The 25,343-nt window shown below is 34.4% G+C and overlaps 1 protein-coding gene and 1 long non-coding RNA gene across 2 annotated transcripts in view; one reads left to right on the top strand and one right to left on the bottom strand.

The window, feature by feature from the left end:
- The window catches only part of SCN9A (sodium voltage-gated channel alpha subunit 9), a 174,764-nt gene that overhangs the window by 40,939 nt on the left and 108,482 nt on the right, over window positions 1-25,343 (bottom strand). The window contains exon 18 of the mRNA XM_010352437.2: window positions 3,482-3,602. Coding sequence (XP_010350739.1) covers window positions 3,482-3,602 — 121 coding nt within the window. The remainder of the gene's footprint in view (window positions 1-3,481; window positions 3,603-25,343) is intronic.
- LOC141584596 (uncharacterized) overlaps window positions 1-25,343 on the top strand; it is a 133,361-nt gene that overhangs the window by 101,059 nt on the left and 6,959 nt on the right. The gene's annotated exons all lie outside the window — the stretch shown is intronic.

Raw genomic sequence — 25,343 nt, 5'->3', positions numbered from 1 at the left:
CTATACTTCTTAGTCTTCACGTGGAAACTCTGCATTTCCAGTTTTTTTGGCACCCCATGTCCAATCCATGAACATATCCCTTTAGCTCTAACGTCAAAATATACTCAGAACGTCGTGCTTGTCACTATACCAAAACTACCATAATATTCTAAGCTTCCATCACCTCTCACCTGGATTTATGCAGAAACTCCTAGAAACCTCCCAGCTTCTGCCATTGCTATTTGCCCTTCCACTCTAGGATTGCACATTGTGAGATTTTAGAATCAGATCCTTAAAATGTTCTTCAAAGGTCTCATCATCTGGCCTCTACTAAACCTCTGACCTACGCTTTTTAAAAATAATGACATTTGTTTTATTTATATGTTTGTTTGTTTTTTGGAGACACAGTCGCACTCTGTCACCCAGGCGGGAGGGCAGTGGTGCAATCTGGGCTCACTGCAACCTCTACTTTCCAGGTTCAGGTAATTCTTGTGTCTCAGCCTTCCAAGTAGATCAGATTATAGGGATATAGCGAGGTAGAACTATGTCCAACTACTAGGTTTGTTTGTTTGTTTGTTTGTTTGTTTGTTTGTTTGTTTTTAGTAAAGATGGGGTTTTGCTATGTTGGCTAGACTGCTCTTAAACTTCTGGCCTCAAGTGACTGCCCACCTCAACTGCCCAAAGTCCTGGGATTACAGGTGTGAGCCACTGCACTGGGCCTCTGACCTTAACTTTTAATACTCCTCCCATCTCTCATTATTCTCCATCTATATTGTCCCCTTGGTTTTCCCCAAATGTTATGCATATCCTCACCTCAGGGTAATATGTGCCTTCATTACTCTGCCTAAAATACTTTCCCTCCATGTATTTGCATGGCCCCCTTCAATTTTCTTTAGGTCACACACACAAAAAGTCACCTTTATAGACAGGCTTTCGTTGACCACTATATTTATATGCTATTAAGTTCTTCCCCCTAACTCTTGGTATTCCTCGTTTCCTCGTACCTTCTCCCTAGCACTTTTCACTTATTTGACTGCTACATCTTGATATGTTTCTTCAGCAAGGGGCATTGTTTTGTTCAGAGCTCTATCTCCTTCCAGTGCCAAGAACTGGACCTAGCCTACAGGTATTTAACAATTATTTGTTTATTGGAATAAAGAATGCTTTCGTGAATACATGGTTGAAAGGTTGAGTAAACTGATTGCTCTGTTGAATTTATTAGGCTAAGCCTCTTAACCCAACAGATCTAGAGACTGTATGAAGTCCCTACTGGAGTACATGAAAGGGATGTCACTGAGAGAGATATGCTCCCTCAGTAAACTTCAATGGTCCAAGCCAAGGTTCATTGGAAAATGTATTTCCATAGCATTTCTTCTATACTGGCCTCAATTTGGAAGTAATAAATAAGCTCAAAGTAATTACAGAAGTATTTCATTTGTAGGATTGAAAAGAGTTTGTGTTATATCTTAGTTAAATAGTACCTATAGCCTGAAACAGCATAGTGTTAATACTTTATGCAAAAGTTTAAGTTTTTTGAAGTCATTTTTTGGTCTGAAACTTTGTTTGATAAGCCCAACTTCTTTCTCGCTATTCAAGAATTTTAATTTATGGCCATTGATAAAATGAATACAAAAAACTCTTGGTAGCATCAGTACAAATTTAAGTCTATATACTGCTAATCAATTTCTTGAGGAACAGGCCATACATGTTGATGGAATTCTTAAATCCCTATAACATGAACACTCTTAATGGAAACTCTGCGTTTACTTATAGCACTAATTTAGCAAGCATAAAATTTATATTGACTGGATGCCATACTCCTTTGTTCCTTACATAAAATGATATTTAATGTGTATTTAAAGAAAGTCCATGCATTAATTGTAGTTTGCAGTTGTCTTCATTTTCCAATCATTTTGCTTAATGCATGAGTGTTGTAAGAGACCTGAGAAAATCTTGGAAGCTGAAAGCAAGTCTATGATTTTTCAAAAAATACTAATTCTGAGGGTAAGCCCATGACTAGATAAATCATTAGCATCTATTCTATCATAGCTTCTGTATAGGTTGTTAACAGAATCCCTGAAGAATAAGGAAAGTAGAAGAAAGAAGATAGTCACTGTGCTAGTAAGTTTATAATCATTATCTTATTTGATCCTCCTAGCATCCCTTTGATGAGGATGCTGTTATCCCCATTTTACAGATAAGATATCTGAAGAACAAGATTTTAAAATGTACACAAGTTCTCACAGGCAGTAAGTACACCATTTAGAACGTATGTTTATCAGGCTCCAAAGTTTGGACTTTGTATTATTGTGTTAAATTGCAGCCCTATTCTAGGCTTGTGATTTACCTAGATGATATAATACTTTTTCATACAGTGCTGCATTATATCTGGCAAATTCCAGGAGTAGTAAGAAATTCAGTATATCAGAAAGCAAAAAGGAATAGAAGGAGGTACTGTTAAAAAAAAAAAGAGAGAGAGAGACTAGGCCAAATGTAAAGAACTTTACATGTCAAGTTAAGGACTTCAGACTTTATCTGTAGGCCAAAGATTCTCACATTTTAGTGTGCATCACAATCCTCTTGGGGGCTTGGGCCCTATCCCCAGAGCTCCTGATGAATTTGTGACTAGTAAGGAAGACTAAATGGCTCTCTCAAAGTCTTTAGCTTGAGAGGTAAGATAGATCATGATGTTACTGATAGATTATGATGTTACTAACAAAGACTGGAGGAAGCTGTAAACCATACTAAAGTTTTTGTTTTTATTTTTATTTTTCAAAAAAAATGTTATTAGACTTGGAATGTCTTAATGACAACAGATGATGATGGCCAATGGGTAACTGTAAGTAGATCTGGGACTCAAGAGTGAGGTCAGGGGTAAAGACATTGATGTTAAGAGTAAATTGCACAGAAATGGTTTTTCAAGCCACAGGCGTGCATGAGACACCTTGGAGCTTCAGAATAAAAAAAAAAAAACATAACAAGATTTAAAATGTAGAGAGAAATCATTATTTATAGGATGTGCAGAAAAAATACTCATTAAAGAAATTAAGAGAGGAACTCAGAACTCTAAGTCAAATAAAAGAACAAAGCTTTGAAACCAAGTAAAGGAAGAATTTTGAGAGAGACTGTGGTCAACAGTATCAGTTTTCTGAGAGTTAGTGAGTAGATTCCATTTTTGATTAAAAGAACAAAAGTGCAATCTCTTTCATTAACTTGTATTCTAATGGTTCCATGGAGCCGGGAATATGAATTAAGGCTCTAAAATAAGTAGAGCGTGCTTACGGTATAACATACAGTGATAGAAAATTATTGTAAGTCAAGTACCACAGATGTGGAAACTGAAGCTTAGAGAGCTCTAGGGACTTGCCCTTAATCATCACACAGCTATAGCTGAATAAGCATGGAATGCAGTCTTCTGACTTACCAACAACTACTGGTAATTAAAACAAAACCCAAAACACTAATAAAGGGACGCTGACCAAGGTTTCAGTTTTTGTCTTACCGTCTGTAAAACAGGCCTCTGGCTCATCGGAATTCACAGGTTCAGCCTCTGCTTCTTCTCCTTCTCCAGGCAAAGGGTTATCAACTGTGCTGCACTCTGAGGAGCTTGATCGGTTTAATCTCTAGAAAGGAATTCACCACCCCACCAGGTAGTTCATTTAGAGTTCATTCAATTTCAGCATTTAAGTCTTATTTAATAATCATAGTCATGCAAAGTATTATAAAAAAGATTAATTATATGATGGCCATAAAATATGTATAAACACATATTGAGGTCAAATAACCTTAAATGTATCTATACTTGATCTTTCTATCTACACCATCCTGTAAAATAATAAACTCTATTATGTTTATTATACTAACAAGTATGTGGCCAAAATTATATATTTTGATGTAATATTTTGATGTTAACTATGACTTTGGAAAGCATTGGCCACATCTTATTATTTTAAAATTTTTTTAATATATATTTATGGACACTGACAGTAATTATTTGAGGACAACCTATACCTTATTTGCAATACTATACAAGTGTCAAATTACTAATACCTGATAATTGGAAGCTCAGTTCAAATAGTTCGCAAAAAAAGTTTGTTGATAGTTAAAAAAATTTTTAAAAGATGAGTGCAAGATAAAGTCCAAATGTATGTTTTATTATCTCTTCGATTTAAATATGTGTAGCAGGATGATATAGATAGAAGTTGTTTGATCAAGACCAAAAAAATCAAATACCGTTTGGAATCAAAATGCCAACGACATACCAACATCACCCATGTTGTACATAACATTTTAGCATATAGTAGAAAAGATCAAACAGTATTATTTATAATGTCAACAGAGTGGCTACTAAAGTAAGCACCACATGCAAACTCTGAAACAAAGATTGAAGAAAATTAAACATGGCAGACTTACACATGGAGTAATGAATTCATTGTCATTATGATCATATAACTGATCATAACACAAATAAGTTTTTCCCACCCAGAACTTTTATGAGTAACCATGATGTTTACACATATACACACATGAAGAAACCTTTACAAAAAAATACATACAGCAATTGTAGGACAACTCTGTCAAATTTCCCAAATATTGTTTTATAAAGGAGTAAAGCAACATATCAATGGAAGAGTTAATTTTTCATTCTCATTTGCTAGATGACTTGTGAATATTGAAAGCTACTAGTTACTACAACATGTGATTCTCTTATTAAATTACAATTTTATCTTTTTTTGAAGTAGTTCAAGCAAGTGCAAGTGCTAAAAATAATAAAATACTTATTTCAGATAAATTGATTCTCAATCTATGAATTTGTATTAATATCATAGACCCAATCTAAAGGTTTGATTTTTAGAGATTGACTTGAAAGCTAAAAGTATTCTTGATGGGTACCACACTAAATTCTCAATGCTATTATTATTACCTAGTATATAATAGCACAAAAATGGCATTGATTAAGTATCATATATAAGGAATGATGTAAACAAAGTCTTTTTTATAACTGGAGTAAAGAATTATGAACACCCTATTAAGTGAACTCCTCTAATCTGTGTTGGCCTAAAGGAATAATAGAAATTAATTATAATAGTCTATAAAACTATGGAATAGGTTTTAAAATATAAACTATAGAATAAGTTTTAAAATATATATATAATAATTTTTAAAATACAGATTAATCCAGGAAATGATGTTGGAAAAACTTCTAATTACTAATATGTGTTTTGTGCCAATTACGACAAAAACTAAAGTGCGATATTTGGAAGACTACAGTTTTAATGACCTCTCAGCTGCACATGAACTGTCACCAGGGAACTGAAAGACAAGGCCCTGTGATTTTGTGAAGTTGCAACTAAGCCCTTCAACTCTGAAAAAAAAATTGTTGGCATGGGATTTGAGGTAAAACAGTGGAGGAAAATGAAAGCATTTTCAACATCAATAATTGGTTTTCTTACTGTTTAAGAGAGCATCAACAAAGATTTATGCCAAACTAGGTTATGAACAAGTAGAAATTCAGGTGACTTTATGTAGTGTATCTTGCCATTAAAATCTTTTTTTTTTTCATATGCAGGTTTTTTTCTTCCTTTTGTCAATTGATTTCAGCTTGACTCAGAATTTTACAATGTAAAATAAACTTATTCAATATTATTGCATAATGGGACAGAAATCAAAATATTTAACATGAATTATAATTAATTAATTTGTGTCTACAGCCAAATTATTACAGCTAATAGATTTTTATAAATTCAGTGTTTTTTAGGAATGCATTAAGTAATCAAACAGTAACTATTTTAGTACTGTATATAAAATTAAATATTTATATATATGCTCTAGCAATATAGACAGTTCTAATCAATTCAACCTTTGAAATCTGTACTTGCTGGGGTACAAGCTTCTTCAGCAGACTTCTAAGAGAATGCTTTTATATAGAAAGGCTGATATCTATAATAAAGCGTTTTTTTCTTGTGGTGAAATATATTGAATTCTCACAGTAGGCATCACCATATTTAAGTATTTGGAATTTTTTACCATACAGGAAAGATCATATCAATTGTTTATATTGTTTTATATGATTAATTTCAATATTATTTTTATTTCTTTAAATTCAATCATCTGTGGTTTAGTTTTCCATGTAATTTTGGAAATGAAAGAATAACTATACTACATTAAGAGAAGTAAAATAAATACTTTGGTATGAAAAACTTCCTTTTTGCTATTCTAAATAGGACCTTTGCCATTCTAAATGGAATCTAATTTTCACATGGATTTGATTTCTAATAAAAAGAGAAACACCATTTTTTAAATCATTTGCATCCACTTATAAACAACAAAAATAAGTGTAAGCATAGAATCAAGAAGGTGGAATCAATAGTATTAGGAATCAGAAGTGTACCATAATTAGTATTCCTGCCTTTTTGTTGAATAATATGATTTTGACTGTAAGTGCCTCCTAAATACGATCATACATTTAAATGAATCAACTATATCACTTTCATTTTTTATTAAGACACTGAAAGTGATATAGTTGATTCAAACATTTTAAATGTATAATAGTATCTACAGTGTAAAATAAAAGTTCCCTCCAGTATCTCCTTCATACAACTCCCTTGAGATAACCAAAGGTGGGTGAGGCGGGGAGACAGAGAGGCAGAGAGTTTGGCATGTCTTTCCATATTTTTCAGTGTGCATCCAACAACACTATAGTTGTGAAACAATCCTTATCTTGATTGTAAACTTATGTAGCTATTTAAGATGCGCATTTCAATTACTGAAAATATGTTCAAATTAAAAGCTTTACTATTCTTCATGGTTTTCCTTTTGATTGGCTTGAAGCTATGTTTTCTACTATACTGCATGAGTAGTAATCATGTTAAATATAGGTATCATATGAGAACATGTTCTAAGTTGTTTACTTACAAATTTATCACTGGCATTTCCTAAGATAGGCATTAATGATGTAAGCTTATTTCATGTTATTATGGATGTGGTTAATGCTAATCGGTTATTTATTGTTTCAAGAAGTATGAAGTCAGAGTGTCTAATGACTTGATAATCTAACATTCAAAAGAAGAAAACTATCAAACATAGCAGCACTGTACAAAACAGAACTCAACAGAAACCTTACTCAAAGAGGATGGTTGATGCTGAAAAGAACCCACACATGTTACATTTAAAGTACATACTATACACGGTTTGCTTCACACAACAAGATGTTCTTTAAGGAGCAGAGCCTAGAATAGTTATTTCACCTGAGCCTTAAAAGAAAGACACACAAAAGACGGTAAGAAGGTTGAGAAAAGCAAGTCAAAAGGAGATGGGTATGGAAGCCATTAGTGGTAAACTAAGCTCCATTATCTGTTAACAAGCAGGAAAGACATTTTAAAATTGGTTTCAAGTTATTATTATCCATCTTTTCATTTAACTGCCTAATTTTATAGTCAGTATCTATAATTGTGTTCTTGAGTCATTAAGGAGTAAAGTAGTAAAGTTCAGTTAAAGGATCAAAGGATGCTTTGAGAAGAATTCCACACATAGTTATTCTGTGGCATCACAGTCCAATGTTTCCCAAGGTTCCCATTATGTAACAGGATGACTAGATGTTTAAATACTCTTTACTGGTGTGGAACCGAAATAAGCTTTCTACTCTCTTGCAATCAATTAGGGTTTTTTTTTTCCTTCTGAAGAAATGCAAACATTATCTTCTGATACAGCTTTTAAAATTGGAGGTCATTAATACCATTTGTGCTTTTCATCTTGAGTGTAATGACATTTTTAATAAAAAAATTAAAGAATACATTGCTTAAAAATTAATGAAAATATGATTATAATAACTCATTCAATTAAAAATATCAATAGAGAAATATAAATTTTTCTTAACATGACTTAGATTTCTGGGCCCCTCAAGGTCTCTGCAATCTTTTGTTTGTCATTGAATTTCTCAAGATTATTTTAAAAATGTAATGCCTCGAGTGAAAAAATATATCACTAAAGATCAGGAATTTCAAGACAAAAATAAAAACAATTTAAAAATTCTCCAGATATTATTGATCAGTGGAAAACTCACTCAAAAGGAGGAGATGAGTATAAAAGAGAAGAAAAGTTATGGCAGAAGCAGGAAAGACATTTTAAAATTAGTTTCAATTTTATCTACATTTTCTATTATCTAAATTTTAATGTTACTTCCACTAATTTAGCAGAAAATAGTTACTAACTAGTTGCAATAAATTCTGGGGTCACATTCTAAATATGGGCAACTAAAACTATAGCTCTTTTTTTTAAAAAAAAAAAGGCAAGAAAACATTTTTTCTTTCCTAGTTTTCTTTGTTTATTGCTAGCAGATAAATATTGTGTAGGCTCTAAGAGGAATAGCTACTCATTCAGCAGGAAACACACGGTTTCATCACAAGGTCAACATGATATATAGTATCCTGTTGGTGAAATAATGAGGTCAAATCTCAGCTACCACCAGAGAAATTCAAAATAAAACCAATAATTTCATGGAGAGCTCTTCTTTTTCTCAGAATCTTCTACACAGGGCACTTTCCATTGAATAATATGAAAACTTAGGTGACTAAATGATAAAATATGAATATTTAAAAAAATCATACAAAAGCAACAACACTTGGCCACATAAAAAGGCTGGACTGGCTGCAGATTTCTCATCCAGGTCCTATAGTATCATCTTGAAGCATCTTTCTAATGAAAAAACAGAAGCACTTACTAGTAAGGGCTTGGAATGTAAAGTGGCCATTGATACTCAAGGGTTCTCTCTGCTTTATCACAGAACTGCTGCTATACTATTTGTAGAGAAAGCAGCTGGAATACAGTGGGTCAAGTCAAAAGTGTTTTAAAATCTTTAGAGGCAAACATTTAAACACTTTTATTCAAGCCAGCTTAAAAAAATGCAACAAGATAAACCAGGATTGGAACCTTAGCAAGCACAAAGGCAAAATGTGGATACTCAGACTCAAGCTTTGTAAATATTGTCTATAATTTTAAAACAAACAAGAATGACAAACACAAAGTAAACTACCTAGATATCTGAATCATTTCTGTTACCCACTAATACTACCCACAATGAAGGAGGGCAAGGAAATGTGAATTTTAATGAATGGAATAATTACAGTTTTTTAAACATGTGGATTTCTAACACTGAAAATATAATGTAAATATAAATTTTACATGGATATAATAATTCTATCTCTTATGTAGACAGCTTTTACTAAAGTGTCATATTTCAAGTCATCCTTAACTAAATATTCAGTTTTTACTTCATCAAGAGGATGGCCATTCATTAATATGTACTTTATCTTTTCTAATAGCTTGGTAAAAAAGTAATACTAATTCATGAATTCAAAACATATATGCATATGTTTATATATATATATTTTTAGAAATAGTTTTCTCAAAAATTATGCATTTTATCTATACTTACGTGGATAATATTGGATGTATATGCATCCTTATTTAGGCTCTAGTTGAAGAAAATTCATCATATTATGGAATAAAATAGTTTTCTAGGAGAATATTGCCTCTAAATCCCCACCAAATTTGATATAGAAAAAAATATCTTTTATCTAGGCCACCTTTAAAATTATCTTCAAATAAACTGGCACACTAAAATAACTAACTTTTTCATTTGAAATAGTTAGCAATATTATCCCTAGGGTGTGCCAATTTCAGGATAAAATTTTACATCATTGCACAATAGATAACAATAATACAAACCATCTCAACAATGACAAGGAAATTCCAAAATATGAACTAAATTATAAAAAAGTCAAGATTCTTATTGACAGAGATTCCTGCCCTCACTCCAGATCTATTAAAGTGCAATCATTCAACAAGGTATGCTAAAATTAAGAGAAAATATATCTTAGTATATCTTTTTAATACATTTTAGAAATATTCAATTAGGCAATACATATTAATCTGTATCTAATTTCAGTAAAAGTATTCTATGTGTTATTGACAGGTTTAATGTTCACTTCATAATATGTTCTATCAAAAACTCCTAGTTTCTAGAGGCTGCTCTGATTATGTATATAATAAGGAACTTTTTCTCATCAATGAGCAATATGACTTCTGAAATAAAATTAAGCATTATTAATTTTTTTGAACACTTATCACTTATGCATTCATAGGCAAGGCCTACCAATTTTTAACTAATGTATTTCAAATATGAGCAAATAAAACCAAATGTTAATAACTGAGTTGATTAAAAAAATAAAGTTCCATAATTAACAGTGCTTAAAATCATTTCAAAATGTACTCAAAGTTTATATTAGAAGCAGGGTACTTTGGCTCTGACCCCAACTTTCTTTTTTTTTTTTTTTTTTTTTTGAGACGGAGTTTCACTCTTGTTACCCAGGCTGGAGTGCAATGGCGCGATCTCGGCTCACCGCAACCTCCGCCTCCTGGGTTCAGGCAATTCTCCTGCCTCAGCCTCCGGAGTAGCTGGGATTACAGGCACGTGCCACCATGCCCAGCTAGTTTTTTGCACCTTTAGTAGAGACGGGGTTTCACCATGTTGACCAGGATGGTCTCGATCTCTTGACCTCGTGATCCACCCGCCTCAGCCTCCCAAAGTGCTGGGATTACAGGCGTGAGCCACCGCGCCCGGCTCTGACCCCAACTTTCTAGATGTGAACTAAGAAAGCATGAGTCTCAATTTGTTTATCCATAAATACACAGTTAGAACTACAATGATCATTTCCTGCTCTGAGATTTTATATTTATGCCAGAAACATTTGTTCCATAATTTTTTTTTAGAGTTTTGATCTACTTAATTTAAATGTGACAATTTAATGTGATATACATTTCTCTATATTTTTATGTAGATTAAATTAGGAAGGGAAGTTGGTAGAGGTTTTCAAATTAAATGTTGCTTCAATGGATACTGTTACATTCCACATTTTAGTTTTTTAATCATCCAATAAAAATCTATAGATCATGCACTTGAAATAACTTAAGCACATGAAGAATATATGAAAGAAGTCATCAAAAGAATCATAAAAAATAATAGAATTGCCCTGGTGACGTGCTGTGATGTCACTTTGTCTATCGAACAACTGTATATGTTTCTACTTTCTTGCAATGGGTCAGGCAGAAAGATTTTGTAGCTGAACAGCATGCAAGACATTGAAAAAAATATCATATGTATGATTTTTTTTAGGTAACCTGTGTAAAAGTGGTGACATATGTCTCTGCCTGGTTAAAAGCACAGAGCTGCATCCTTGATTGATCCAGTTTGATTTTACCCCTGTGAGAAGTAAAAAGGTTAGGTACTGAATTTTAGAAATGTAGCATGATGAAACAGTTTAGTCAACTGTTTTATAAAATGTTTAAAGTCATATGCCTATAAGGAGAAATTAGTAACATATTTGAAAGTACATGCTATATACTCAATGTTAAGCAATATGTCTGAATCACAGTACTAAGATTAAATATCATTCAACAGAAACTTAAAAACAATCAGTTAAACAGTTATATAATTCTATTATGTAGGAATTGAATTCAAATACTATAATGTTCTAATACAGTGTTTTGCATTCTATTTTTCCTTCAATACAAGCAACATTTAAATATAAATAATTCTCAGCATAGGAATGAGGTGGGAGTAAGAGTATGTATGTTTTAAAAAGCATATTCAAAAATTAGCATTTCTTGATTGGCTTTATTTAATTTTCACATTTTAAACAGCATTGCAGGAAAGTGATGCTTCCAAATTCATCAAAATGTAAAGAATATGACACATTGATTTGAATATGACAGACAAATATTTCATTGTTTTTAGGCATGTAAGCAAATCCAATGAAGATGGAAAGATTTTTCCAATTCTTTGGAAACAACCTGAAAAAAAGAAGTGGCCTAAGTACAATTCTACAAAAGAGTACTTTAAAATGTGTGTGTGTGTGTGTGTGTGTGTGTGTGTGTGTGTGTGTATGCATAAAAAAAGAATGAAATGCCAATTTTACCCAATAGCATAACTAACTAATCCCTGGATCTTTGAAAGTCAAATAACATTTCCAAAAGATTATATTTTCTGAAGTAATAGAAATAAAGAGTAGTAATGGGCAGAACCTAAATCTAAATTAAGAAAAAAATTTTGATTAAAATAATCTGAGGAAAGAAAGTTCTGATAACAATGTAATTAAAACCACCATATAGTAAAAGTACATTAAATATTTAACTTTGAGAACTCCAAATATTGAAACAACTTTTTATCAAGTCAATAAAATGACCACATTTTATAATAATAAGCATATTTAAGTTTCTCCAAAGATGCTGACTTTGTAAACTGAATACTGAATAGATGAATGGGTGACTAGATGAACGAATGAGTGAATCAGGTGAACAATATGAATGCTTGTTCCTCTGCCTGAGATTTCCTTCTGCAGCATATCTGCCCAGGAAAATTATCTCCATTCTTTAAGGTCTGGCTTAAGTGCCACCTCCTTTCATGTGAATTCAACCTAATATAATTTCTTACTCAATACACCCTCAATGGAGTTGTTTAGTGTCCTGTCGCCAAATGTGCTTTGCTTTGTTCTGTGTTATGTTTTTTTGTATATTTATCTAAGGTGTGAGCTATTAGACTGTAAACTTCTTGTCAATGATCAATCACCCTTTACGTTGAAGTACATGAAGTTCTTAGTGTGACTTTTGGGGGACTCAATATTTATAGAGGCCCAAAAATATTTCATGGGTGTAATTTAGGAGAGAAATATTCTATGCCTATTATAATTCTGGGCAGATAGTAATAGAAAATTTTAATGTGTTGTCTACTATATACAAATACAAGAAATGAGTAAAATATCTGTGTTCAGTAACATACTATTTATGTAATTAAGAAATAAGATTATACAGGTCAAATAAAGTTTATGTTTTACTTATGCCTTTATGTGATGTTGAACCACATGAAATTTCTAGTTTCTGTAGATTAAAAATGGTTGAATATTTAATTATTTAACATGATATATTCTTCTTTTTACGTATTTTTCTAATTTACTAAATAAAAATTAACTTTTATTTCTTGGTAATTGTATCCAATATGTTTCAAAGTATGCCATTACAATCAGTGCATATTATCTCAAATTACGCCTAGTATAATTTCTTAAAATAGAAAATCATCATAGTTCAAATATTTTGACATTTTCATAAAGGAATAATAATAATTAGTAGCAGTAAAAATACTGGAGAAGTATGTCTGACCTTGTTAATATCTTCCAATGTATCTTACTAAGAGAATCCAGATTTTATTCAGGGCAGCAATATAAATGGACTGCCTCAGCCATACTACATTGTGGGGGTGGCCATGTCACACCATTCCCGACAATAAGAAGCCAAAGTTTGATAAGGATCTCTGGGAAAGGCTAGTGTGACAGTCATTACTTCTGCCTCTTTCTATTTCTTTCTCTTTCCTACCTGGGGATTGGATATAAAGCTGTAGGTGGAACAGTCATCTCTAATCATAGGCATTAAGATAGAAGAAAAACCACATGTAAAAACTGGCAGAGGGGAAAAGAGGTGGAGCCTAGGACATGGAGGCCACATGGACTGCTGATCTCCAGATGTTTTAAAATATGAAGATAGAATGCTCTTTCCAGTTATGCCAATGTAGTTAAGTCTCTGTTGCATGCAATTAAACAGAGTGTCCTGACTCACAAATAGCCAAAAATAACATAATACAAAAAAATATATTGGGATTATCCATGTACCCTTAAGTAAAATAGATTTATTCAAATAATTATGGTCTGAACAAGTGTACCTTGGTGTGGCAGTAAGGGTACTCCCTAGCCCTTAATATAGCTTTAATGTGAAAGATAATATAATAATAAATCAATTCTACTTAATACATTGTCCTGAGAGAAAACAGCTTCAAAGGAAGCAAAGTGATGTGTAGAAAAATTATGCCAAATTGATTTAATACTTTTCTATAATAACTTAATAAGTCATGACAAAGGAAATGCTTTAAAGGCAATGATCTGGATTTTAGTGATGTTTCTGAGTCACTTGTCAATTTCATCAACAAGCCAGGGAAAGCTGGATAAGTCTTAGTAGCACTAAGAACCTAACGGTTACCTTAGCAAGGCTTTCACTAGAGAAGAATTAATAGGTAGAAGCCACAAATACCTGAATTTGGTCTTGACAGGTTTGTTATATTTATCAATAATTTGCATATATAAAAATAGAGACACATTTATATATATACAAATAAATATACAGACACACATGAAATACTATAATATATATAATATGCATTTAATATCAAATGAATGGAAAGGGAAGGGTTATGTAGTCTTGAGAAAGAAGTATATTCTAGAAGTAAAAATCAGTTTTACTTTTCAATAAAGAAGGGAATAAGATAATTTTGAAGAAACAAATTTAAACATTTAAAATATAAAGATCAGACCATGATTACCAAAGTAGACTATAACCTAATCAATCAGCATTAAGGTGAACTAGAAGCATCCTAATGAATCAGCAAATGTACAATACCATTACAACAGAAAATTTCATCCTGAATTACAGAGGTATAGCAGAAAATGCCTGTAATGCCTCTGTAATGCCATTGCCAAGGCAACCTGCCGTTACAGAGAGAGTCTGCCATTACAGAGGTGGGCCACCATTGCCGAGGCAGTTCTAACTACACCCGTATAAACAGGCCTGCAAGGAAGTTCACAAGGCAGCTGGGCAGAGCCCACAGCAGCTCAGTAAAGCCTCTGCAGGCAGACAGTGACTAGGCTCCTTCCTTGCTGGGCAGGGCAGCCCTGAAGAAAAGGCAGCTTCACAAAGGAAATTCATAAATATAGCCCTAACTCCCTGGAACAGAGCACCTAGGGGAAAAAAAAGTGTTTTATGAGTTCTGCTGCAGCAGACTTAAATGTACCTGCCCAGCAGCTCTAAATGAACAACAGAGTTCACAGCTCAGCACTTGAGCTCCTGTAAAGGACACACTGTCTCCTCAAGCAGCTCCCTGACCCCCATATATCCAAAGAATCACCTCATAAAGAAGAGCTCAGACTGACATTTGGCAGGTATCCTTCTGGGACAAAGATAGCAGAAGAAGAAACTGGCAGCAACCCTTACTGTTCTGCAGCTGCTGCAGGTGATTCCTGGGCAAGCAGGGCCTGGAGTGGACCTCAGCAGTCCTACATCAGAGGGGCCAGACTGTTAGAAGGAAAACTAAGAAACAAAGAAATAACTTCATCATCAACAAACTGGACGTCCATTCAGAGACCCAATCTGAAAGCAACTACAAAGACGACAGGTGGATAAATCCACAAACATGGGAAGAAACCAGTGCAAAAAGGATGAAAACACCCAAAACTAGAATGCCTCTCATCCTACAAGGGATCATAACTCCTCACCAGCAAGGGAACAAGGCTGGATGGAGAATGAGTGTGGTGAATTGACAGAATCAGGCTATAGAAGGTGGGTAATAAAAAACTTCTGTGAGCTGAAAGAACATGTTCTAACCCAATACAAAGAAACTAAGAACCTTGAAAAAAGATTTGATGAAATGCTAACGAAAATAGACAACTTATGAATATAAGTGAATTGATGGAGCCGAAAAACACAACACGAGAACTTCACAAAGCATACACAAATTTCAACACCCAAATTGACCAAGCAGAAGAAAGAATATCAGAGGTCGAAGATCAACACAATGAAATAAGATGAGAAGGCAAGATTAGAGAAAAAGGGTAAAAAATGAACAAAGTCTCCAAGAAATATGGGACTATGTGAAAAGACCTAATCTACGTTTGATAGGCGTACCTGAATGTCATGGAGAGAATAAATCCAATCTGGAAAATACTCTTCAGGATATTATCCAAGAAAACGTCCCCAACCTAGCAAGGCAGGCCAATATTCAAGTCCAGGAAATACAGAGACCACCACAAAGATATTCCTCAAGAAGAGCAACCCCAAAGCACATAATTATCAGATTCACCAGAGTTGAAATGAAGGAGAAAATGCTAAGGGCAGCAAGAGAGAAAGGTCGAGTTACCCACAAAGGAAAGCCCATCAAACTCACAGCATATCTTTCAGCAGAAACCCTACAAGCCAGAAGAGCATGGGGGCCAATATTCAACATCCATAAAGAAAAGAACTTTCAGCCCAGAATTTCATATCTAGCCAAACTAAGCTTCATAAGTGAAGGAAAAATAAAATCCTTTGCAAACAAAGAAGTACTCAGAGATTTTGTAACCACCAGGCCTGCTTTACAAGAGCTTCTGAAAGAGGCACTAAACATAGAAAGGAACAACCAGAACCAGCCACTCCAAAAACATGTCAAATGGTAAAGAGAATCAACACAATGAAGAAAACTGCATCAACTAATGGGCAAAACAGCCACCTAGCATCAAAATGGCAGTATCAGATTCACACATAACAATATTAACCCTAAATGTAAATAGGCTAATTGCCCCAATGAAAAGACCAGACTTGCAAATTGGATAAAAAGCCAAAACTCATCAGTGTGCTGTATCCAGGATACCCATCTCACATGCAAGGATATACAAAGGCTCAAAATAAAGGAATGGAGGAAGATTTACCAACCAAATGGAGAGCAAAAGAAAGTAGGAGTTGCAATTCTCGTCTCTGATAAAATAGACTTTAAACCAACAAAGATCAAAAGAGACAAAGAAAGACACTACATACTGGTAAAAGGATCAATGTAACAAGAAGAGCTAATAATCCTAAATATATACGCACCCAATACAGGAGCACCCAGATATATAAGGCAAGTTCTTAATGACTTACAAAGAGACTTAGACTCCACACAATAATAATGGGAGACTTTAACACCCCATTGTCAATATTAGACAGATCAATGAGACAGAAAATTAACAAGGATATCCAGGACTTGAACTCAGACCTGGACCAAGCAAACCTGATAGACATTTACAGAACTCTCCACCTCAAATCCACAGAATATACGTTCTTCTCAATACCACATCACACCTACTCTTAAATAGACCACATAATTGGAAGTAAATCACTCCTCAGCAAATAGAAAAGAACGGAAATCATAACAAACAGTCTCTGTGACCACAGTAGAATCAAGCTAAAACTCAGAATTCAGAAACTAACTCAGAACCACACAGCTTCATGGAAACTGAACAACTTGCTCTTGAATGTTGACTGGATAGACAATGAAATGAAGGCAAAAATAAAGCTGTTCTTTGAAACCAACGAGAATGAAGACACAACATACCAGAATCTCTTGGACACATTTAAAGCAGTCTCTAGAGGAAAATAGATAGCAATAAATGCCCACATGAGAAGCAAGGAGAGATCTCAAATTGACACCCTATTGTCAAAATTGAAAGAGCTTGAAGAGCAGGATAAAAAAAAAAAACTCAAAAGCTAGCAGAAGACAAGAAATAACTAAGATCAGAGCAGAACTGAAGGAGATGGAGACACAAAAAACCCTTCAAAAAAATCAATAAATCCAGGAGCTGGTTTTCCAAAAAAAATCAACAAAATAGACCACTAGCCAGATTAATAAAAAAAAAAGAGAGAATAATAAATAAATGCAATAAAAATGATAAAGGGGATATCACCACAGATTCCACAAAAATTCAAACTATCATCAGAGATTATTATAAACAACTCTATGCATATAAATTAGTAAACCTGAAAGAAATGGATAAGTTCCTGGACACTTGCATCCTCCAAAGCCTAAACCTGGAAGAAGTTGAAGCCCTGAATAGATCAATAACAAGCTCTGAAGTTGAGGCAGCAATTAAGAGTCTACCACCCAAAAAAGCCCAAGTCCGATGGGTTCACAGCCAAATTCTACCAGACATATAAAGAGGAGTTGGTACCATTCCTTCTGAAACTATTCCAAACAATCCAAAAAGAGGGAATCCTTCCCAAATCATTTTATGAGATCAACATCATCCTAACACCAAAAGCCAGCAGAGACTCAGCAAGAAAAGAAAACTTCAGGCCAATATCCATGATGAACATAGATGCAAAAATCTTCAAGAAAATACTGGCAAGCTGATTGCAACAGCACATCAAAAAGCTTATCCACCATGATCAAGTAGAATTCATCCCGGGAATGCAAGGCTGGTTCAACATATGCAAGTCTATAGACATAATTCACCACATAAACAGAACCAAAGACAAAAACCACATGATTATCTCAATTGATGCAGAGAAGGCGTTTGACAAAATTCAACAGCCCTTTATGCTAAAAACCCTCAATAAACTAGGTATTGACAGAACGTATCTCAAAATAATAGAAGCTATTTATGACAAACCAGCATCCAATATGATACTAAATGGGCAAAAACTGGAAGCATTCCATTTGAAATCTGGCACTAGACAAGGATGCCCTCTCTCACCACTCCTATTCAATATAGTACAGGAAGTTCTAGCCAGAGCAATCAGGCAAGAAAAAGAAATAAAGAGTATTCAAATAGGAAAGGAGGGAGTCAAGTTGTCTCTATTTGCAGATGGCATGATTGTATATCTAGAAGAACACATCATCTCAGCCCAAAATCTCCTGAAACCTATAAGCAAATTCAGTAAAGTCTCAGGATACAAAATCAATGTGCAAAAATCACAAGCATTCCTATATAGCAATACCAGACTTAAAGAGAGCCAAATCAAGAACGAACTGCCATTCGCAATTGCTGCAAAGAGAATAAAATACCTAGGAATACAACTAACAAGGATGTAAAGGATTCTTCAAGGAGAAACCACTGCTCAATGAAATAAGAGGACAAAATCAGATGGAGAAAGATTCCATGTTCATGATTAGGAAGAATTAATATCATGAAAATGGCCATACTGCCCAATGTAACTTACAGATTCAATGCTATCCCCATCAAGCTAGCAATGACCTTCTTCACAGAACTGGAAAAAACCACCTTAAACTTCATATGGAACCAAAAGAGAGCTTGCATAGCCAAGTCAATTCTAAGCAAAGAACAAAGCGGGAGGCATCACACTACCAGACTTCAAACTATACTACAAGACTACAGTAATCAAAACAGCATGGTACTGGTACCAAAACAGAGATATAGACCAATGGAACAGAACAGAGGCCTTGGAGGCAACACAGCATATCTACAACCATCCAATCTTTGACAAACCTGACAAAAACAAGCAATGGGGAAAAAATTCCCTGTTAAACAAATGGTGTTGGGAAAACTGGATAGCCATGTGCAGAAAGCAGAAACTGGACCCCTTCCTGACACCTTACACTAAAATTAACTCCAGATGGATTAGAGACTTAAACATAAGACCTAAGACCATAAAAACCCTAGAAGAAAAACTAGGCAAAACCATTTAGGACATAGGCATAGGCAAGGACTTCTTGACCAAAACTCCAAAAGCATTGGCAACAAAAGCCGAAATAGACAAATGGGACCTAATCAAACTCCATAGCTTCTGCACAGCAAAAGAAACAGTCATTAGAGTGAATCGGCAGCCAACAGAATAGGGGAAAATTGTTGCAATCTACCCATCTGACAAAGGGCTGATATCCAGAATTTACAAAGAACTAAAGCAGATTTACAAGAAAAAAACAACCAAGCCCATTCAAAAGTGGGCAAAGGATATGAACAGACACTTTACAAAAGAAGACATACATTAGTCCAACAAACATATGAAAAAATGCTCATCATCACCACTCATTAAAGAAATGCAAATCAAAATTACATTGAGATACCATCTCATGCCAGTTAGAATGGTGATCATTAAAAAATCTGGAGACAACAGATGCTGGAGAGGATGTGGAGAAATAGGAACACTTTTACACTATTGGTGGGAGTGTAAATTAGTTCAACCATTGTGGAATACAGTGTGGCAATTCCTCAAGGATCTAGAAATAGAAATTCCATTTGACCCAGCAATCCCATTACTGGGTATATATCCAAAGGATTATAAATCATTCTACTATAAGGACCTATGCACATGAATGTTCATTGCAGCACAGTTTACAATAGCAAAGACCAGGAACCAACCCAAATTTCCATCGATGATAGACTGGAGAGGGAAAATGTGGTGCATATACACCATGGAATATTATGCAGCCATCAAAAACGATGAGTTAGTGTCTTTGTAGGGACATGGATGAACCTGGAAACCATCATTCTCAGCAAACTGACACAAGAACAGAAAATCAAATGCCACATGCTCTCACTCATAGGCAGGTGTTGAACAATGAGGACACATGGACACAGGGAGGGGAGCACTACACACTGGGGTCTGTTGGGGGAAAATAGAGGAGGAAGAGTACGGGGTGAGGAGTTGGGAAGAGATAGCGTGGGGAGAAATGCCAGATATAGGTGAACGGGTGGAAGTCAGCAAAAAATAAAAATAAAAAAATAAAGCAGAAAATAATTATAGTGCTACTCATTCTCTTGCCTTTCTATGGCATGTAGTATAATGATTAAAGCTTGGGGTTTAAATTTTAAAAGACCCCCAGACAACATCCATGACTAACTGAATCTTAGTCTTTTAGAATCCCAGTCATCTGCAAATTAGATGAATTACATTTACTTCTTAAGGTGGTCACAAAGAGGAAAATTATATATAATATGCTTAAAGGAACTACTGTATACATTTTATCTGTGTGTGTATGTGTGTGTATGTGTGCGTGCGTGCAACGCACATGTGCTTTCTTCTTTTGCATCCACCTCTTAAATGTATTTGATCCATTGTTCTCAGTTGCTGTCTGTGTTTCTGTCATGTGGTAGACACTGTAAGGCACTGTCCATATCCTGCTTTCCAGAGAGCCTCTCATTCCTCCAAATGCCAAGAGTGTTGGCTGCTGAAGACTCACATCTGAGTTTCTCTTTGGCATTGTCTTGGCACAAGGGAGGTGCTTCACCTAAGGTTATACCCCTCACCCAGCAAGGATAGAGGGAAAGCCTGCATCCAATGAATGGTGTGGAGAAAAAAAGCCTGACCTCTCTTGCTTTGTGTTTAGACTACTCCAAAGGGTCATCCCAGCACCAGAGATGCCAACAGGATCAGCTGAGATCTCTGTTGCAAACTTACCTCTCTGCCCAATTATTTTGCATCCCTCACTTTTTACAGATGTTAGGTATGGTTCCTGAAAACACTTCTCAGTAAATCTTAGACAAACAAAAGATTTCTCACTCATTATTGGTTTCCCAGGGAACTGACTCCCTACATAATCCTGTGATTAATGTAAGTTGACATACAAAATTCCGACCTATCTGCAACTCTGATTTTTCTTCTTTCCTTAAGATTTATGTTTCCATATACCTCCTGGTCAGGTTCACTGCCTATACTGCAGGTAGCTCAAAATTATGAGGCCACCAAATTAAACTCTGCATCTCTGCTATCTCAATTTCCTCCTCCACCAGTGTACTCTTAATTGCATCAATACACATACAGTCTTATAAGTCAAAATCCCTTGGTATGGGTTGAATTGTATTCCTCTATAAGATATGTTGAAGTTCTAACCCTGGTATGTTTGAATGTGACCTTATTTGGAAATACAGTCTTTGCAGATACAATTAAGATGATGTCATTAGTGTGAGTCCAAATTCAGTATAACTAGCATCCTGATAAGAAGAAAAGACAGAGACACAAAGGGAGAACACTATGTGGGTATGGGGCCAGAGATTGGTATGATGCAGCTTCAAGTTGCAAGGATTACCAGCAATCACCAAAGCTAGAAAGCAGCAAGGGAGTATCCTCAGTAGAGCCTCTAGAGAAAGCATGGCCCTGCTCAGACCCTTATATCAAACTTCTAGCCTCCAGAACTGTCAAAAGAATAAATATGGCCACCAAGTTTGTGCTAATTTGTTACAACAGCCCTAGGAAACTAATACGTCCTTAGATCAGCTCACAATCTTATGTATCTAGAACCTGAGCCCTTATATTTTAACTTGCAAGTTAATCCAGATATGAAATTATTGCAGCTGTGTGAGAACATGATTTTTCCCCTATAGGAATTCTTAGCACAGTGCTTAAAGCATAGTAGGTTGTGATAAATATTTATTGATGAATGGGTGCATTACATGCTTTCTTTAAGGTTTATAATGAGGAAGTACTTCACTGCTAATAGTAAAAATCTGTGTTGTGTGTTATTAGTGTTTGGAGTGTGCTTGGAGGGCTTCGTTGCACTTCAAGAGAAGGCTGACTTTGAGACGAGCCATCAATTTAGTGCCTGCATTTTTAGAAACGGTGAAAAGAGTATTATTCTCATAGGTACCTTTGAGATGACAGCATGTCTTTCTTGATTCTGACACTGTATCTTCAGAGAAGTGCTATTGTTCTATTTCCATTTGTTTCCTCAGGATTGCTTAAGATATTTGACTAAATTGTTTGAACTCATCTCTTTGTTTATTTTCAGGTAAGATGTTTTACTGTAAAATATTTTGATTTGATTCTGGAGTGTATTTTTAACTGTCTTTCAGGGTAAGGAAATCTGCTTACCTGAAAACTTACACTAGAAGAGCATTGAAAACTCTCCATAAACTATATTTAGAAGCCAGGATGCTAGGCCATAAAAGAGAGGGTTTTGGGTGGTGAAAGAAGAGAGAGAGATATCAAAGGTCAGTGATTATTTTTCCCCTTACTTAAAATGCAGGTTCTTAAACAAGCAAAAGGGGAAATATATCCATAGCCCCAGAATAAAGGAAATAATATCTCAGAAACCTGAACCTAAGTAAGCTAGGGATTAAGTTAGCATCACTTATTTTACAACTTATTTTTTGACACATAATTGTACATATTTATGGGGTACATGTTAAACATTATATAATGATCAAATGGGATAATTAGCAGATCCATAGCTTTAATCATTTATCATTTATTTGTGAGGAGACCATTTACAAACTTCTAGCCACTTTGAAAATATACAACACATTATGGTTAATTCTAGTCATCTAAACATTCAATAGAACACCAGAACTTATTCTTCCTATCTCAATGTAGCTTTGTACCTATTGACTAGTCTTTCCCCATACCTCACTCCTCCAAGCCTCCCCATCTTCAGATAACCACTATTCTACTATCTACTTCTGTGAAAATTCTAGATTCCACATATGAGTAAGAGAGTTGACTTTCTGTGCCTGGATGATTTCACTTAACATAACATACTCCAGGTTCATTCATGTTGCCACAAATAACCGCATTTCATTATTTCTTATGGCTGAATTGCATTCCATTTTGCATATGTACTACATTTTCTTTATGCATTTATCTGTTGATGATCATTTAGGTTAATATGATAAGTTGGCTATTGTGAAGAGTGCAGCATAAACATAGGAGTACAGTATTCTACATTTACTGTATCTCTTTAACTTACTGATTTCATTTCATCTTGATATTTACCTAGTATTTGTACTGCTGGATCATATGAAAGTTCTATTTTTAATTTTTTGAGGAACTCCCGTATTGCCTTCCATAATGGAGGTACTAATTTACATTCTCACAATCAGTGTGTAAGGGTTCCCTTTTCTCCACATCCTTGTAACACTTATCTTTTGATTTTTGATAGTAGCCATTCTAAGTAGAGTGAGGAGATACCTCATTACAGGTTTGATTTGCATTTCCCTGATGATTAGTGATATTAGCATATTTGTATATATCTGTTGGCAATTCTATGTCTTCTTTTGAGAAATTCCTATTCAGGTCTTTTGTCCATTTTTGAATTATCATTCTTTGTTGTTGTTGTTGTTGTTTTTGTTGAGTTCCTTGTATGTTTTAGATATTAACCCATTATCAGATGCATAGTTTAAAAATATATTTTCCCATTCTGTAGGTTGTCTCTTCACTCTGTTGAAGAAGCTTTTTAGCTTCTGCACAGCAAGGCTAGCGATCAATAGAGTGATTAATCAGTAGCACTAAGAACCTGACTTCTTAGGTAAAAATGATGATGCTGAAATCAATGACAATAAAAACTTCTTTTTAATGACTTGCTAATTCAAACACTATACTAAATGACTTAAAAATACTAGTTTGTGTATCTTTTACTGCAACCTCTAAGGTAGCCACAAACGCCTGTATTGTGCATACCATAGAATTATAATAGAATAAAAATGTATACTCTTTTATCATGTAGACGTGACTATTATGTAATGAGAAAAAAAATAATGAAAATAAAGAATATTAGAAAATTAACATAAATGGTCTTCAGACAACTCACTTTATATGGTACTCAATTTCATACTCTTTAGGAAGGGCTCATGGAATCAGTGGCAGAGTAATTTTATGGATTATTAATATAATCTATTTCAGTTATAAAATACAAATAAAATCACTAACTATAAAAGATAGCTGACCATTATGACAACACAACCTTCACCTGCATGCCACAGATATACAAATTCTATAGCTGCATGGCTTTATACCCCAGGGGACACAAAGTGAAAATTAAGTCCAATAGGAATGTTTGTTTTGTCTTTCAAATGGACAAAGAGAAGAAGAACAGTGGAAATTCCATTGAGCTTTAAGTCACAAGACGGGGATTCTTGATACGGCTCTGCCTTTATAACTACATGACTATATAACTCTAGCTTTATAACTGCGAATAAAATAACTTCCTTTTAGTGAATCGCTTTTTCATTTAAAAAATGAAGGGCTAAATGGAAAGTCCTATATGGTTTCCTTAAAAATGCTACCACTCGACATACTAAGAATTAGAATTTTGTCAGCAGCTAAGGAGATCCATGAAAGGCCAGTTATTGGCTTTAAACAAAAGTAAAATGAACAGGTAAGAAATAATTCCTTGTAAGTGTTAAGGAATAATTTCAGAAGTCTTTGGTTGACTTTGACTAGCTCCTGAAGTGCTTTAACACCTAGAGTTCCAGTTTTATTCTGAGAGCAACTGTCTGCCCGGTGATTGAAGTTTATAATTTTAATCTTCTTTAGCAGAAAATAATGGGTGATTGAGTTAGTTTCCCTTTCCATATGATACTAAACCTCCTTGAAAGGTTTATGCGGAATCTGATTTTCCAACTTTAAGCTGAAATGAACATACTTTTAAAATTTTGGGAGTGTTAATTCTTCCATGTAAAAGATTTTAAAATATACAAATAAAATACAGCTGACCCTCTGTATCCCTGGGTCCCACATCTGTTGTCAACCAACTACAGATGGAAAATAAATGGAAAAATTAAATATAAAAATACAACAATAAAAGTAGTACAAATAAAAAATATAGTAAAACAAATATTTACATAGTGTTAGTGATTTACATTTACGTTATAAGTAATCTGAAGATAATTTAAAGTGTACATATGAGAGAATGTGTGTAGGTTATATAGTAAACACTGTGCCGTTTTATATAAAGGACTTGATCATCTGCAGAATTTAGTCTCTTTGGGGAGCCTTGGAAACACTCCCCCATAGATATGGAGGAA

The sequence above is a fragment of the Saimiri boliviensis genome, chromosome 5 (assembly GCF_048565385.1).
Source record: "Saimiri boliviensis isolate mSaiBol1 chromosome 5, mSaiBol1.pri, whole genome shotgun sequence".
Lineage (NCBI taxonomy): Eukaryota > Metazoa > Chordata > Mammalia > Primates > Cebidae > Saimiri > Saimiri boliviensis.
The sequence above is the reverse complement of the archived record's forward strand: the minus strand, read 5'-3'. Positions and strand labels throughout refer to the sequence as shown.